At 43.8% G+C, this 12,180-nt stretch overlaps 1 protein-coding gene across 3 annotated transcripts in view; it reads left to right on the forward strand.

The window, feature by feature from the left end:
• RNF13 (ring finger protein 13) overlaps window positions 1–12,180 on the forward strand; it is a 272,427-nt gene that overhangs the window by 46,352 nt on the left and 213,895 nt on the right. For all 3 annotated transcript variants that reach the window (XM_085635094.1, XM_085635095.1, XM_085635096.1), the window contains one exon: window positions 2,469–2,596. In XM_085635094.1, coding sequence (XP_085491220.1) covers window positions 2,469–2,596 — 128 coding nt within the window. The remainder of the gene's footprint in view (window positions 1–2,468; window positions 2,597–12,180) is intronic.

Here is a 12,180-nt window from a genome sequence, read left to right on the forward strand (position 1 = left end):
AGGACATACAATTTCTTTATATCTATACTGCGCTGTCTTCCTACTGTTTTGGATATAGCTTGCAATTTTGATCATTTCAAGTTTGTGAGCTAAGTATTCCTTGTTCCTAGCCTCGTAATTGAGTACATAATAATTCTTAAGTAATTTTGGAGAGTGGTATTTCCAGTGTACCCACCCACTGGAGCACATAGTTGTTACTGACTGCAGTATCCCCATGATTTTAGTTTGCTTAGAGAGTGAACAATTTTTCCTTCAATTCTCTTCTAGCACATTCTGTTTTTTCAGACCTTTACAATGCAATAACAATGCAATTATTTTCACGTGAGTGAAGTAATATTATTCATTTTGTGGCTAGACGGGGCGTTGTGCTATGGGCAGTGCAAAACGAGGATGAAAATCACAATTCAAAAGCTTCCTTTTAGTAAACCTAGCTTATTCATAATGCAGTCCTCCAGTAAAGTTGTATTTAAAAGACCCTCAAACTGTTCCCCTCGCTGCAGAAGGGAAATGGCCTACACTGAGGGAAAGGTAATTAAGGGAAAGTGGGGAACAAGTGGTGATTAGGGTGAGGAAAATAGGAAGTGAAGTGAGTTAAGGGTAATGTGAGATAGTGGTGGCTTTGAGTGCTCTCGCTTTCACTATCTTAAAGCGTTTGCATACGCTTCTGCAACCACTTGATCTGGTATGTTATTGGTTTCGGTGGGGGATTCTGGGAATACAGGAAGACTGCTGAGACCTGAAGACTTTTTGTGCCTCGAAATCTGTTGCAAACCCCTATACGGCTAAAGTTACATGATTAGCACAGTGAGAATACAGATATAAATGTCCACCCAAAGCAGTGAATACAGCTTTTTAATATTGTCTAAAACCAGGGCTTCCAACCTTTCCAGTAATAAGAGCTACTTAGGTTCAATAAAAATCATCCAGAGCTACCAACATTATTAGTGTTGCAATAGTGACCACCTCAGACAAGATTACAATAGTGACCACCTCACGCAAGATTGTCAGCAGCAATCAATTTTGTGTGTAAGGCAGTGTTGCCAGCAGCAATGTTAAAAAAGACTTAATTTTGAATGCCTCTAAGTGGGTAATATGTAACAGCCATATCTGCAATGCTCCTGGCACTAGGGTAATATTAGTAAGAAATCTCCCCCAACGCCACAGGATTTGTTACTGAAATATCAACTTTACGTTTATTTTGGAAATTGAGTTCAAACATTTGTCTTGAATACACACTTTTTCATTTTTTAGTGTACATATTAGTTCAACCAGGCGAAAGTTTCTAATTGAGTAGGGTGGTCTTCACACAAGAGAGCAACTTCGAGGTAGCAGGAGAGTTCCAGTAGCTCACGAGCTACCCGTTGGAGAAGCCTGGTCTAAAATGCATAAACATATTAAAATATAAATAAGAATTCAAGTTGAAGCACATACACAAAACAAATGAAATGCTAAACAAGCCAACACAGTAAAACCAGGGCACCTGGTTATGCGCGCCTGATATGCTACATGATCACAGATAAATTGCAAACATCAACACAAACATGGAAGTATTATAACAATGTAGTTACGGGCAACACTGGAATATCTAACATGTTAGCAAACATTTTCTGATCACATGTTAACTGACTGCGATAACCCTGTCTAAACTGAGATACTTCTTTTTTTTAAATTTTATTTAGCTGAGGTACTTTCCAAGAGTTGGAATTTTTATTGATTGCGACTCTAATGAACATCTGGAAAAAAAGTAGACGATAAGCAGGAACAATGGCGAACAATAATGCAATATACAAATGAAAGTGTACATCAAAGAGAGAAATGGGTGTATTGGCTCCTAAGAGGTAGCTGCAACTCCATTGTTTAGGGTATCTTACATCCTTGTTGGTCAAGATTTCTATTCCATGCATCCTGGCCATATAGTATGAAAGTATGTGGATGGGGAACAACATGAGAAGAAAAGTGTCCTCCAATAAGGCCACGTCTGCCCTCAAATTTGTCAGTGCTTGAGGACTGATAGTCACTTTAATCAGCAGATTAAAATATTCTAAATTCAAGGTCACGTCTTTAATGATGGAAGTCATGTACTTGGTTTGCTTGGTACAAAGGTATGAACATCGCCCCACCGTGTTCCTTGCCAGTTGATACTTCCCTCCCTCAGTCGTGACAAGGCCCAAGTATGCTGAGTGATTGTAGCTTTCCTGTTTTCACGTAAATATAAACCTGCATGGAAATGTAAGATTCATTGTCCTCTACTGAAAATGTGGATAATGGGTTTAACCAAGTGTTAAGAGCCCCAGAGAGAGAGATCTGTTTTGCACCATTGAGATGAGAAAAAACTTTATGAAAGTCTCATGTGTTTACATTTACAGTATGCCTTAAACTCTCATGCACATGTTCCAATAGAGTGCAGAATATGGAATGATCATTTTTCTCTGACACCTGTTTTATTTTCTTCTTTTTTGTGTTGTCAGGTTTTCAGTCAAAAATGCTGCTGTTAAAGGTGATTTCAGTGCCATCTACCAACCAATTCAAGACAATCATTACAATTCAGCTGCTGGCTTTCTTTTCCCTTCTGCCTGTAAATGCGGATATTAAAGCAGTAAGTATACAAACTATTTTTGTTACCTATAGAATACCTGTATATATACATATATATTACCTACTGGTCGCCAGTAGGTAGTTATAGTTAGGACCTAGCTTGTTAGGAAGAGCGTTTTTTCATTTGCCAACAACTTTGACATCGGACGAATCCTCGTGAAATTTTAAAAACGAATATAATGCTAACTCCAGCTGCTGTTTTGAAAGTTTTGTGGTGATCCGTGAAGAAGGGGCTGAGAAAAAGCGAGGGGGGGGGTTAATTTCCAAAGAGATTTTAGACACGACTACAGCCCGAACTGCTGAACGGAATTACACCAAATTTGGCAGAAAGGTAGCTATTGGTCCTAAAAGCGCCCTTTTTGTAAATTAGCATAAATCCATACAGTAGTTTTTGAGATATTGAGTGAAAAAAACTATGTGTATAGGGACATGGATTCTCCAAGGATTCGAAAGTTCTTGTGCTGAAATCTGATTGGCTGCCAACATTTCCAGCCAGGATGTGTTGCCAGTCAACTTGGGACTCGGCTTGGTTTACTCTCACAAAAAAGTTAGAAAAAAAGAGAAGGAGGCAGGGTAGGAATACTCTGATCCCCTATGCCTCTGGGAAGGTGGGCGGCAGTTCTCGACAGGGCAAAAGATGCTTTTGTTTTGGGTGGAAGAAACGCTGGATCCGTGTCTTCCCACCAACTTTTTTTTTATTTTTTAAAGAAGTGCAGGCTCCCACTCTTCTCTAATATTTAACCCCCAGGTGGGACAGGTCCCGGTAGCATTCTCACATCTAAATATGTGAAGGGTGCTGGCACGGCACTATCCACGCCCCATGGACTGCCACCTCCCTGGGGCAAACATTTAAATAAATGTGGGGGGACCTATGCGATCCCCTCGCAGCCCTAGGGACCATCACCTTCCCGGGGCACTATCAAAATGTATATCTGAGCGGGCCAATCGGACCCACCCTCGCCCCGAGAACTGCCACCTCCCCGGGGCAAGTCAAATTAAAATAACGCAGGGGGGGCTGCGTGGCCCCCTCGCAGCCCCATGGACCACCACCTTTCCTGGCACTATCAAAATGTATATGAGGGCGGGTCCATTGAGCATATGCTCGCCCTGAGGATGGCCAGCGGCCCAAGCAAGTCAAATTTAAATAATGCAGGGGGCCCGTGCGGTCCCCTCTCAGACCTGGGACCAGCCACCTCCCCAAGGCTAGTCAAATTAAAATAATGCAGGGGGAACCGCGTGGCCCCCTTGCAGCCCTGGGGGCTGCCACCACCACTGGAGACTATCAAAATGTACATGCGGGTGGGCTAATTGGCTCACCTACACCCCGGGGACCACCACCTCCCCAGGGCAAATCAAAATAATGCCGGGTTGGGGGGGAGGGGCCTGTGCGGTCCCCCCGCGGCCCTGGAGACCGCCACTACCCCGGGGCAAATAGCATTTTGCTTTGAGGAAAATGTATCTAAATGCAGAAGCGGTAGGTTTTAAAAGCTGTTTGCAGGGAACTACAGCGAACCGTGAGCCCGGATTACAATTCGAATGTTCAGGTTTTGTTTAACTTTATGAAGATAATGTGGGTTAACAGTGGGCACTTGTAATGCTTAAGAGAGAGGTTTGGGCTGCCATTATCCAACTACTCTGTGGATTACTTCTGTGCAGTGGGTCCGTGACGTGGCCCCAGATGTCATGAAGAAAATCTTGGCGGTCAAGGCAGAATCAAACATTGTTAGCTGGAATGCATCCATCCAGGTCAGCCTTCTCCCCTCAAGAAGATAGGCTACTGCTGTACCTGGAGAGCCCGCTGTAGAGCTAGGCTTGGCAGCATACGATAAAACGTAATAAAGGTAGCCTATCCTTAAAAGCCACAATGGGAGTGAATCCTCCCTAAACCATCAGAACCAACACTTCAGAGAACAGACTGATTTAAGCATTTTCATAAGCCATCTAATCTGGCAGGAAAGGCAGGGAATCTCTTCTGGAGCTAAAATACTAGAAAGACTGAGAACATAATGGAGAGGTGAGCCCCTGGCACCAGAGTTTTATGACGCGTTCCGGCTGCGGTTAACTTACAGGTATGCTCTATACAGAAGCTTTCAACTCTGCCTCTCTCTTAGTACGTGGTAACAAGGAAAGATGTCAGAGGAGTGCTACGAGATATGTTCACACTAGAACATAGATTTACACTTTTTTTTAAACATAAAACATATTTAGCGTTAAGTAAAGTCTGAGGTAGGAGAGCCTTGTTTGGGGTTTATGGTTTACATTCTCCTTACTGAAGGAAAAGCGCTAGCTGTGTCAGTGCTCCCCCCCCCCCCCCCCCCCCCCCCCTTGCTGTGTGGAAGGCAGGAGCAACATGGAGGGAATGGCAGAGGACAACATAGAGGGGGAAGCAGGAGACAACACGGAGGGACAGGGATAGGAGGCACACAGAGAGAAGTATTTTAGGATGGTGGCAGGAGGCAGCACAGGTGGGCCGGAGGCATCACGGAGGGGAGGGGTGGAGGGTGAGTCAGTTGCATCACGTGTAAAGAAGGGTGGGAGGAAGTAGGTCGGGACAACTTGACAACAACGGAGGGTGGCAGTGAAGGACTGGGGCAAGCTGATGAACAGTGGAGGGTTGGTGGAAGGATGAACACAGAAGGAGGGGGGGGGCACGTTTGCAGACCGCTCAAGAAGAGTCACTCTCCTAGAGTTCTTAAAGACAAAAAAGTAGCAGCTAAAAAAAATGAGCAGTGTAAGGGCACAAGTTATGCACCCATGCCCTAGGGAAAGGTCAAACACGTAAAAAGAAATTAAGCGTTTGCAGCCGACCACTAAAAAGCAAAGAAATGAGTGACAATGAAGCCAACCATTGGTTATGGATGGCCCCAAAGCCCACTGTTAAAAAAACTTCTCAATGAGACCACACACGCACTGTCTAGGCAAGACCTAAAAATGAGGGTGGAGAGAGAGAGAGACAAAAATACCTTAAATGTCACTCAATTAATCAAATAAGTAAAGACACTTCACTAAATCAAAATTGCTGTTTCAAGCTCTGTATTCAATACCAGTCCCTATGGCCTAGTAACGGGTATGGCTCAGTGCCAGCACATCTTTCCCCAGTGAAGGTTTACCGCTGTGGGAAGGTGCAGGGAAGGGGCATTAGAACAAACGATCCCTCAAAACCTCCACGCGCCCATAGCACTTTGCAGCTACACGACTTTTGTGAACTTGAATTGTTTTCTGTGGCTGCTGTTGTGTGGCTAAGAAAAAGGTTTACAACCGACTAACACCACAGTATGGATTTATCTTTTTCAAATCTGTTTTTATTAGTTTTCTTATTTTGGCAAATTGTACAATAGATTTGCATGTCCATCAGACTGGTGCGTTTCATAGTTGCTTGTCACATAAATCTACGAGTTAGCCTTACAACACTGTACATACAGAGATCGGGAATGTCATCAGTTCGCCAATTAGTGTGTGGTCTCGATTTTCATCGTACAATAACATTTACAGACGGTTAACTGTTGCGCAACTTTTCAAGTATCGCAACCCTTTTGGAGTTGTTGGAACGTGCGCTCTTCCGTGCTTTTAGCGGTATGGTGTACAAAACAGCTTAAACTGTGGGAAGGGGGGTTATAATGGAATGATGACAAAGTGATACATAATAGGGTTACGTCAGAGCTTCTAGGTTGTCACATGGGCACCCTGTTCTGTGGGTTAGTGTGTGCATCTGACATTTTGGTCTTGACATTCGATCAACTGTGAGGTGGGTTAACACCACAGTATGGATAATGTAGATGTTTTGCCTGAGTCTCACAAAGCCCAACTAGCTTAGTCACGCTATGACAGCAATAGTGGTTAACACAAGGTTTCACCCGCTATTGCCTCATCGTAGCGGAATTCAAGGCTGCTCTGTCAGGGCTCACACACCGTGTCTGTGAGAGCATCGCTGGCAGAGCAGAGAGCACGAGGGGAGGGTAGAGGATGAGGGTGAAAGGCACAGAGGGTGGTGGGGTTAGAGGCAGGAGGCAAGGTTGTTTCTTTTATGTTAAAAAAACAAAGATGTGCAAGCAAGAAGCACAATTGCTGTATCATTGCTTAATCCAATATGTCTTCAAGGTTATAGAAGCATTGTTTAGTGTAAAGTAAAAGTAAATATGTTCATTCCCTGGGGTGAAAGCAGGCTGGTTGAGAGAACAGAGTGTGACTATTATTAGAGTAGTGTAGCTGCAGTAGGTAATGGCGGGCGTGGATTCTGCAAGTGGGATCTGGAGCTCCATCGAGTGGCAACCAGGAGCTGCCTCTACTCAGAAGAGCTGGTGGTGAGTGATAGTGGGCCGCACAAGTGGCTAGGAGCCAGTGCAGTGAGGTTGTGAATGTGCGTGCATAAGCTCCCGCTCATTAATGGAGAAGGCCATGGCTCCAGACAGGAGAAGCTAGGAGGCAGCACCGGCTCAGTGGGACGTGTGGGCATTTTTATCATTTCAAGTGCCCCTGCAAATGAGCACATAGTTGATCACCGATGATTATAAACAGAGAGGAAGTCACTGTGCAACCTTGATCAGCCATTTATTGTCAGAACAATTGCGACACTTCACTGGCTGCGAGCCCCAATATCAGATCTTCTCGTGCCACCTGTAAAACATGAAGCTAGCAGGGTCGGAGATTTTGCAGCTTTCAGTTGTGAGGGAACGGTTAGTATGGGGCTCATGCTGGCCAGCCATTACCAGGAGGTGCTACTTGTATCCTGGGAGTGTTATGAAGGCTCATTAATCGTTAGCAGTTCCAGAACAAGAGGGAGAATGACCGGTGGTCCAAACAGTGGGCAGTAGAAAGTTTCATGAGAGCTAGACTGTCTGGTTGTGCATGCTGTTCGACAAACACATGGCTAGTGAGTTACAAAGTAAATGACAATTGTGCAGTCAGTATTGCTAACTGAAGTGCCATCACAAAGTATTGCAGCAATCCTCCTGACCCACAGTCCGAGCCATCTAAAAGTATTTCAAAGTCTGCCGGCCTGTGCGGGGTGGTACACCACCCAGATGCTCCGGGCTAAAAACAAAAAAAATTCTAAATAGGGTAAAATTGATACATTTACCACAGCTCTCGCCACTGCAATATGAGCCTCCACCAAACTATTCTTCCAGACAGGCTCTTGCAATAAAGTAAAGATGGGTGAAGTGGATACCGATGTGGCTGTTCTATGCAAGACCTGCAAAATGCAATTGATCAGGTGACTGAGACGAAGGTCTCCACATTCGAACTTGAGGACATAGTGAGAGCATTCAAAAATAAACTCCCAACAGCTTACAACGACTGCTGGAGAACTGATTGCAATGGCAGAAGAGCCATCAAGCCACAATAACTTGAGGTTTATAGGTCTAGTGGAGGGTACTGAAGTGTTACGTCCTGAAACTTTCCTTGAAACGTAGCTATAAGGGCATCCTGCCTAGCAACATGATTTCTTCATGTTTCTTGATAGTGATTGCACCACTTCATTACTCTGATGGTGCCTTAAGGGGCCCCTTCCTGATAGCCCAATTTCTAAATTACAGAGATTGTATCCTGTTTCATAAGGACAATATGAGAGAAGGGTGAAGTAACATTTGTACCACAGAAGATCCTGGTGTTCCTGGACTACACCAGACAGCTCAGAAACAGAACAAGACATTTGAGCTAGTAAATCAAAAAGCTGGAAGTAATGGACTTGAAATGGGATGAAATGGAACAACTCATGCAATTTTTTTACCCTAATAACATAAATCTAAAGCACAAGACCTAATACGTGAGGGACAATTGATTTCAAATTACAGACAAGGTAGTAGTGTTCCCAAAATGGGTGAACAACCGCACATCAAATATAAGTTTCCTGTCACACACAACCAGTAAGTGGCGTATTCAAATTTGCACATGTAAGTATGTCGGGGTGCTGATGCAACTGTAAACACTTACTACCTAGAAGTGTCGTTGGCAAGTTGAAGAATCAACTAGTCCGTACAATTATCTAAAACAAATCAGTTAGTAAGGCACACCCTTTTCTCAAGTACAATAGGTCTAGAAACAGTACATTGTATATAGACCAATATTATTCATAAGTAAATAACCAATTTCAAAAAAAGTTCTTGGAGGACTCAAAATATTCCACAGTTCCACAGTTCCACTGGATGGGATAAAGTACTCGTCACCGCTTCAAACAAATGTTCTTTTTATTGGTTTTGAAACCCATATTCAGTATTCAAAATAGCCATCAAATATCCAAAGCAGCCAACACATGTTTCGTCCGTGCTTGATATACACAATGACTTTCTCAAGGCTAGAGATTGGTGTTATTACTTCCAAACTCCAAAAAACGACGTAAATCACAAGATGTCAATTCAATGAGACATCGCCATAATGTCTAAGGAAGCGTCACATGAACTCCAAAACAATTATATAGCAGTGTTCTTGAAACTTGTAGATGAAATCCAATCTTGCATCAATATTCACACTCGAAATAAGGTGTGACCAGTCAATAACAACCGTGTGTATGGGTAGCACGTATATTAACCCACGCCTGATAACGCTATTGGGAAGTGCCAGACAATTGATTTCAAACAACCAAATCAGGTGCTCCCTAGATGTTGCAGACACATCTGCTAGAGCAGTGAACACTAGTGTACTTCTACCAAGACACGCATGGCTGCGCATATTTGGTTTCAAACCTGAGGTGCAAACCTCCATATTGAACACACCCTTTGATAAAGAGCATCTATTTGGGCCAGCAGTAGATTCTTCTCTGAAGAAGATGAAGAAAGATACTGAAGTGGCTAAATTAATGGGAGCCCTTCAATCTATACAAGGCTGATGTCCCTTTCGGCGCTCCTATCGAGCAGGGTCCAAAAACATTTCCTCGGAAACGGCATCCACTTTTAAGGGCAATAATCAACCCTCCGGCTCTAAAAATTACTTCAGAGGGGGTTACTGAGGGTTCTCCAATTTATCCATTCTGGTTATTGCCTGGAGTTCATCAACACTCCTCCAAACATTCCTCTAAAGTCACACAAACTCTCACCAGATCACCTACACCTCCTCAAACAAGAGGTACAGTCCCTACTACTAAAAAGAGCCATAGAAACCACACCACCACATCAAGGGTCGGGCGTGTATTCATTTTACTTCCTAATTCCCAAAAAGGACAGCTCTCTCAAACCAATATAAGATCTTAGATAACTACATTACATTTTACATACAGTCAGACCATTTCCACATGGTAACACTTCAACAGGTACTACCTCTTTTGCAAAAGGACGACTTTCTGTCTACTCTAGACTTAAAGGACGCCTACTTTCATATTCCAATTCTTCCCGCTCACCGCAAATTTCTCAGGTTTGTAGTAGCAGGTCAACATTACCTATTCAAGGTATTCCCATTCGGAGTCACCACTGCCCCCAGAGTCTTCACAAAGTGTCTGGCGGTAGTAGCTGCTCATCTGAGAAGACAAAGCATCAATGTCTTCCCATACCTGGACGATTGGCTCATCAAAGCCGGCATGTATCAACAATGCCGCAAGCACACTTCCGTAACCATTCAGTTACCTCACCAACTGGGGTTTACGGTCATTGTGTTAAAATCACATCTTTACACAGTCAAAACTCAGAACTACCTAGTAGCCACCTTAGATACTCAAAGGGCTCTAGCGTTTCCCAACGCAGCCATAATTAGAAACATTCAGGCGTTAATTCTCCAGTTTCAAGCCAATCAGTCACTTCCAGCTCGAGTTTTTATGCAACTGTTGGGAACGATGGCGTCTTGCATCATGATCGTTCCCCATGCCATGCTACACATGCATCCACTTCAAGAATGCTTAGCTAGTCAGTGGAACCAGTCACAATGGCTATTAACCGATCTGGTGTTGGTAAGCGGCCGTACTCATCGCTCTCTGCAGTGATGGAACAGACAAAATATGTCAAAAGGACGGCCGCTCATTAACCCGGTTCTACAGACAGTATTGACAGCGGACGCATCCCTAACTGGCTGGGGAGCTCATCTTCAACAACACACAGTGCAAGGTCTGTAGAGCCACCAACAAAGGTTGCTCCACATCAGTCATTTAGAGCTGATGGCACTCTTTCTAGCTCTCAAAGCCTTTCAATATCCCAACAACATGGCAGCTATGTTTTACATACAGAAACAGGGGGGACACTCTCTCTAACTGTCCCACTTAGCCCAAGACATCTGGACGTAGGCTATTCACCACAATATCTATCTCCTAGCGGAACACCTCCCAGGAGTCAACAACCACATTGCGGACCTCCTCAGCAGGCATAGGTATCAAATACACGACTGGGAACTTCACCCTCAAGTTCTCCACCCCTACTGTTCCACCACTATCTGTTTTCAACACCCCAAAACGCAAATGCCAAAGCTTCGCCTGCAGGTATCCACACCTGTTATCCAAAGGCAATGCTCCATGGATGAACTGGTCAGGGATATTTGCTTATGCTTTTCCGCCTCTCCTACTCATTCCATTAGTGGTTCGGAAACTCAGGCAAATATCTCTCACAATAATCTTAGTAGCTCCAACATTGGCACATCAACCTTGGTTCACAACCCAGTTGGAACTCTCTCTGGTACCGCATCAAAAATTACATTTAACTCCGTCTCCTCACACAGAGCCATGGAGAAATCAAATACCCCGATCCCAGACAATTGAACCTCGCGATCTGGCTCCTGAAGTCATAGAGTTTGGTTATCTGAACCTTCCACCAGTCTGTATGAACATTATTAAGAAGGCCAGAAGGCCTACCACAAGAGCCTGCTACGCAGCCAAATGGAAATGATTTGTTATCTATTGCAATAACAATAACATTAACCCTCTTGATGCTTCCATGTAGAACATTATCTGGTACCTGTTACATTTGCAGCAGTCCTCATTGGCCTATATATCCATCAAGCTGCATCTCGCTGCAATTGCAGCCTGTCTTCATAATAGGCAACATTTATCGCTCTTTAGAGTGCCTGTAATCAAAGCATTTATGGAAGGACTAAAAAGAGTTTAACCACCAATACTTCCACCTGCCCCAGTCTGGAATCCTATTATAGTCCTCACAAGGTTAATGGGCCTACCATTTGAACCCATGCACACATGTGAACTAAAGTTCCTTACTTGGAAAACAGCTTTCCTCATTGCAATCACTTCATTGAAGAGAGTGGGTGAACTTCAGGCACTAACCATAGAAGAACCTTTTTTCCAGCTACATAAAGATAAAGTGGCTCTTCGTACCAATCCCAAATTCCTACCTAAGGTAGTATCTGCATTTCACATAAATCAGTCGGTTGAATTACCGGTTTTCTTCCCTCAACCTGACTCCGTTGCAGAACGAGCTCTACACATCTTAGATGTTAGAAGAGCACTGTTGTATTACACTGAAAGAACGAAATCTTTTTGTAAGACCAAACCACTCTTTGTTGCTTTTGCACCACCTCACAAGGGCAATCCTATATTCAAAAACCGTATTGCTAGGTGGATTGTTAAATGTATACAGATTTGCTATGCAAAAGCCAAAAGGACTCTAACAGTACCCCCTAGAGAACATTCCACTCGTAAGATAGGGGCTACTGTGGCTT

Source organism: Triturus cristatus, chromosome 11, assembly GCF_964204655.1.
Source record: "Triturus cristatus chromosome 11, aTriCri1.1, whole genome shotgun sequence".
In the NCBI taxonomy this organism is placed as follows: Eukaryota; Metazoa; Chordata; class Amphibia; order Caudata; family Salamandridae; genus Triturus; species Triturus cristatus.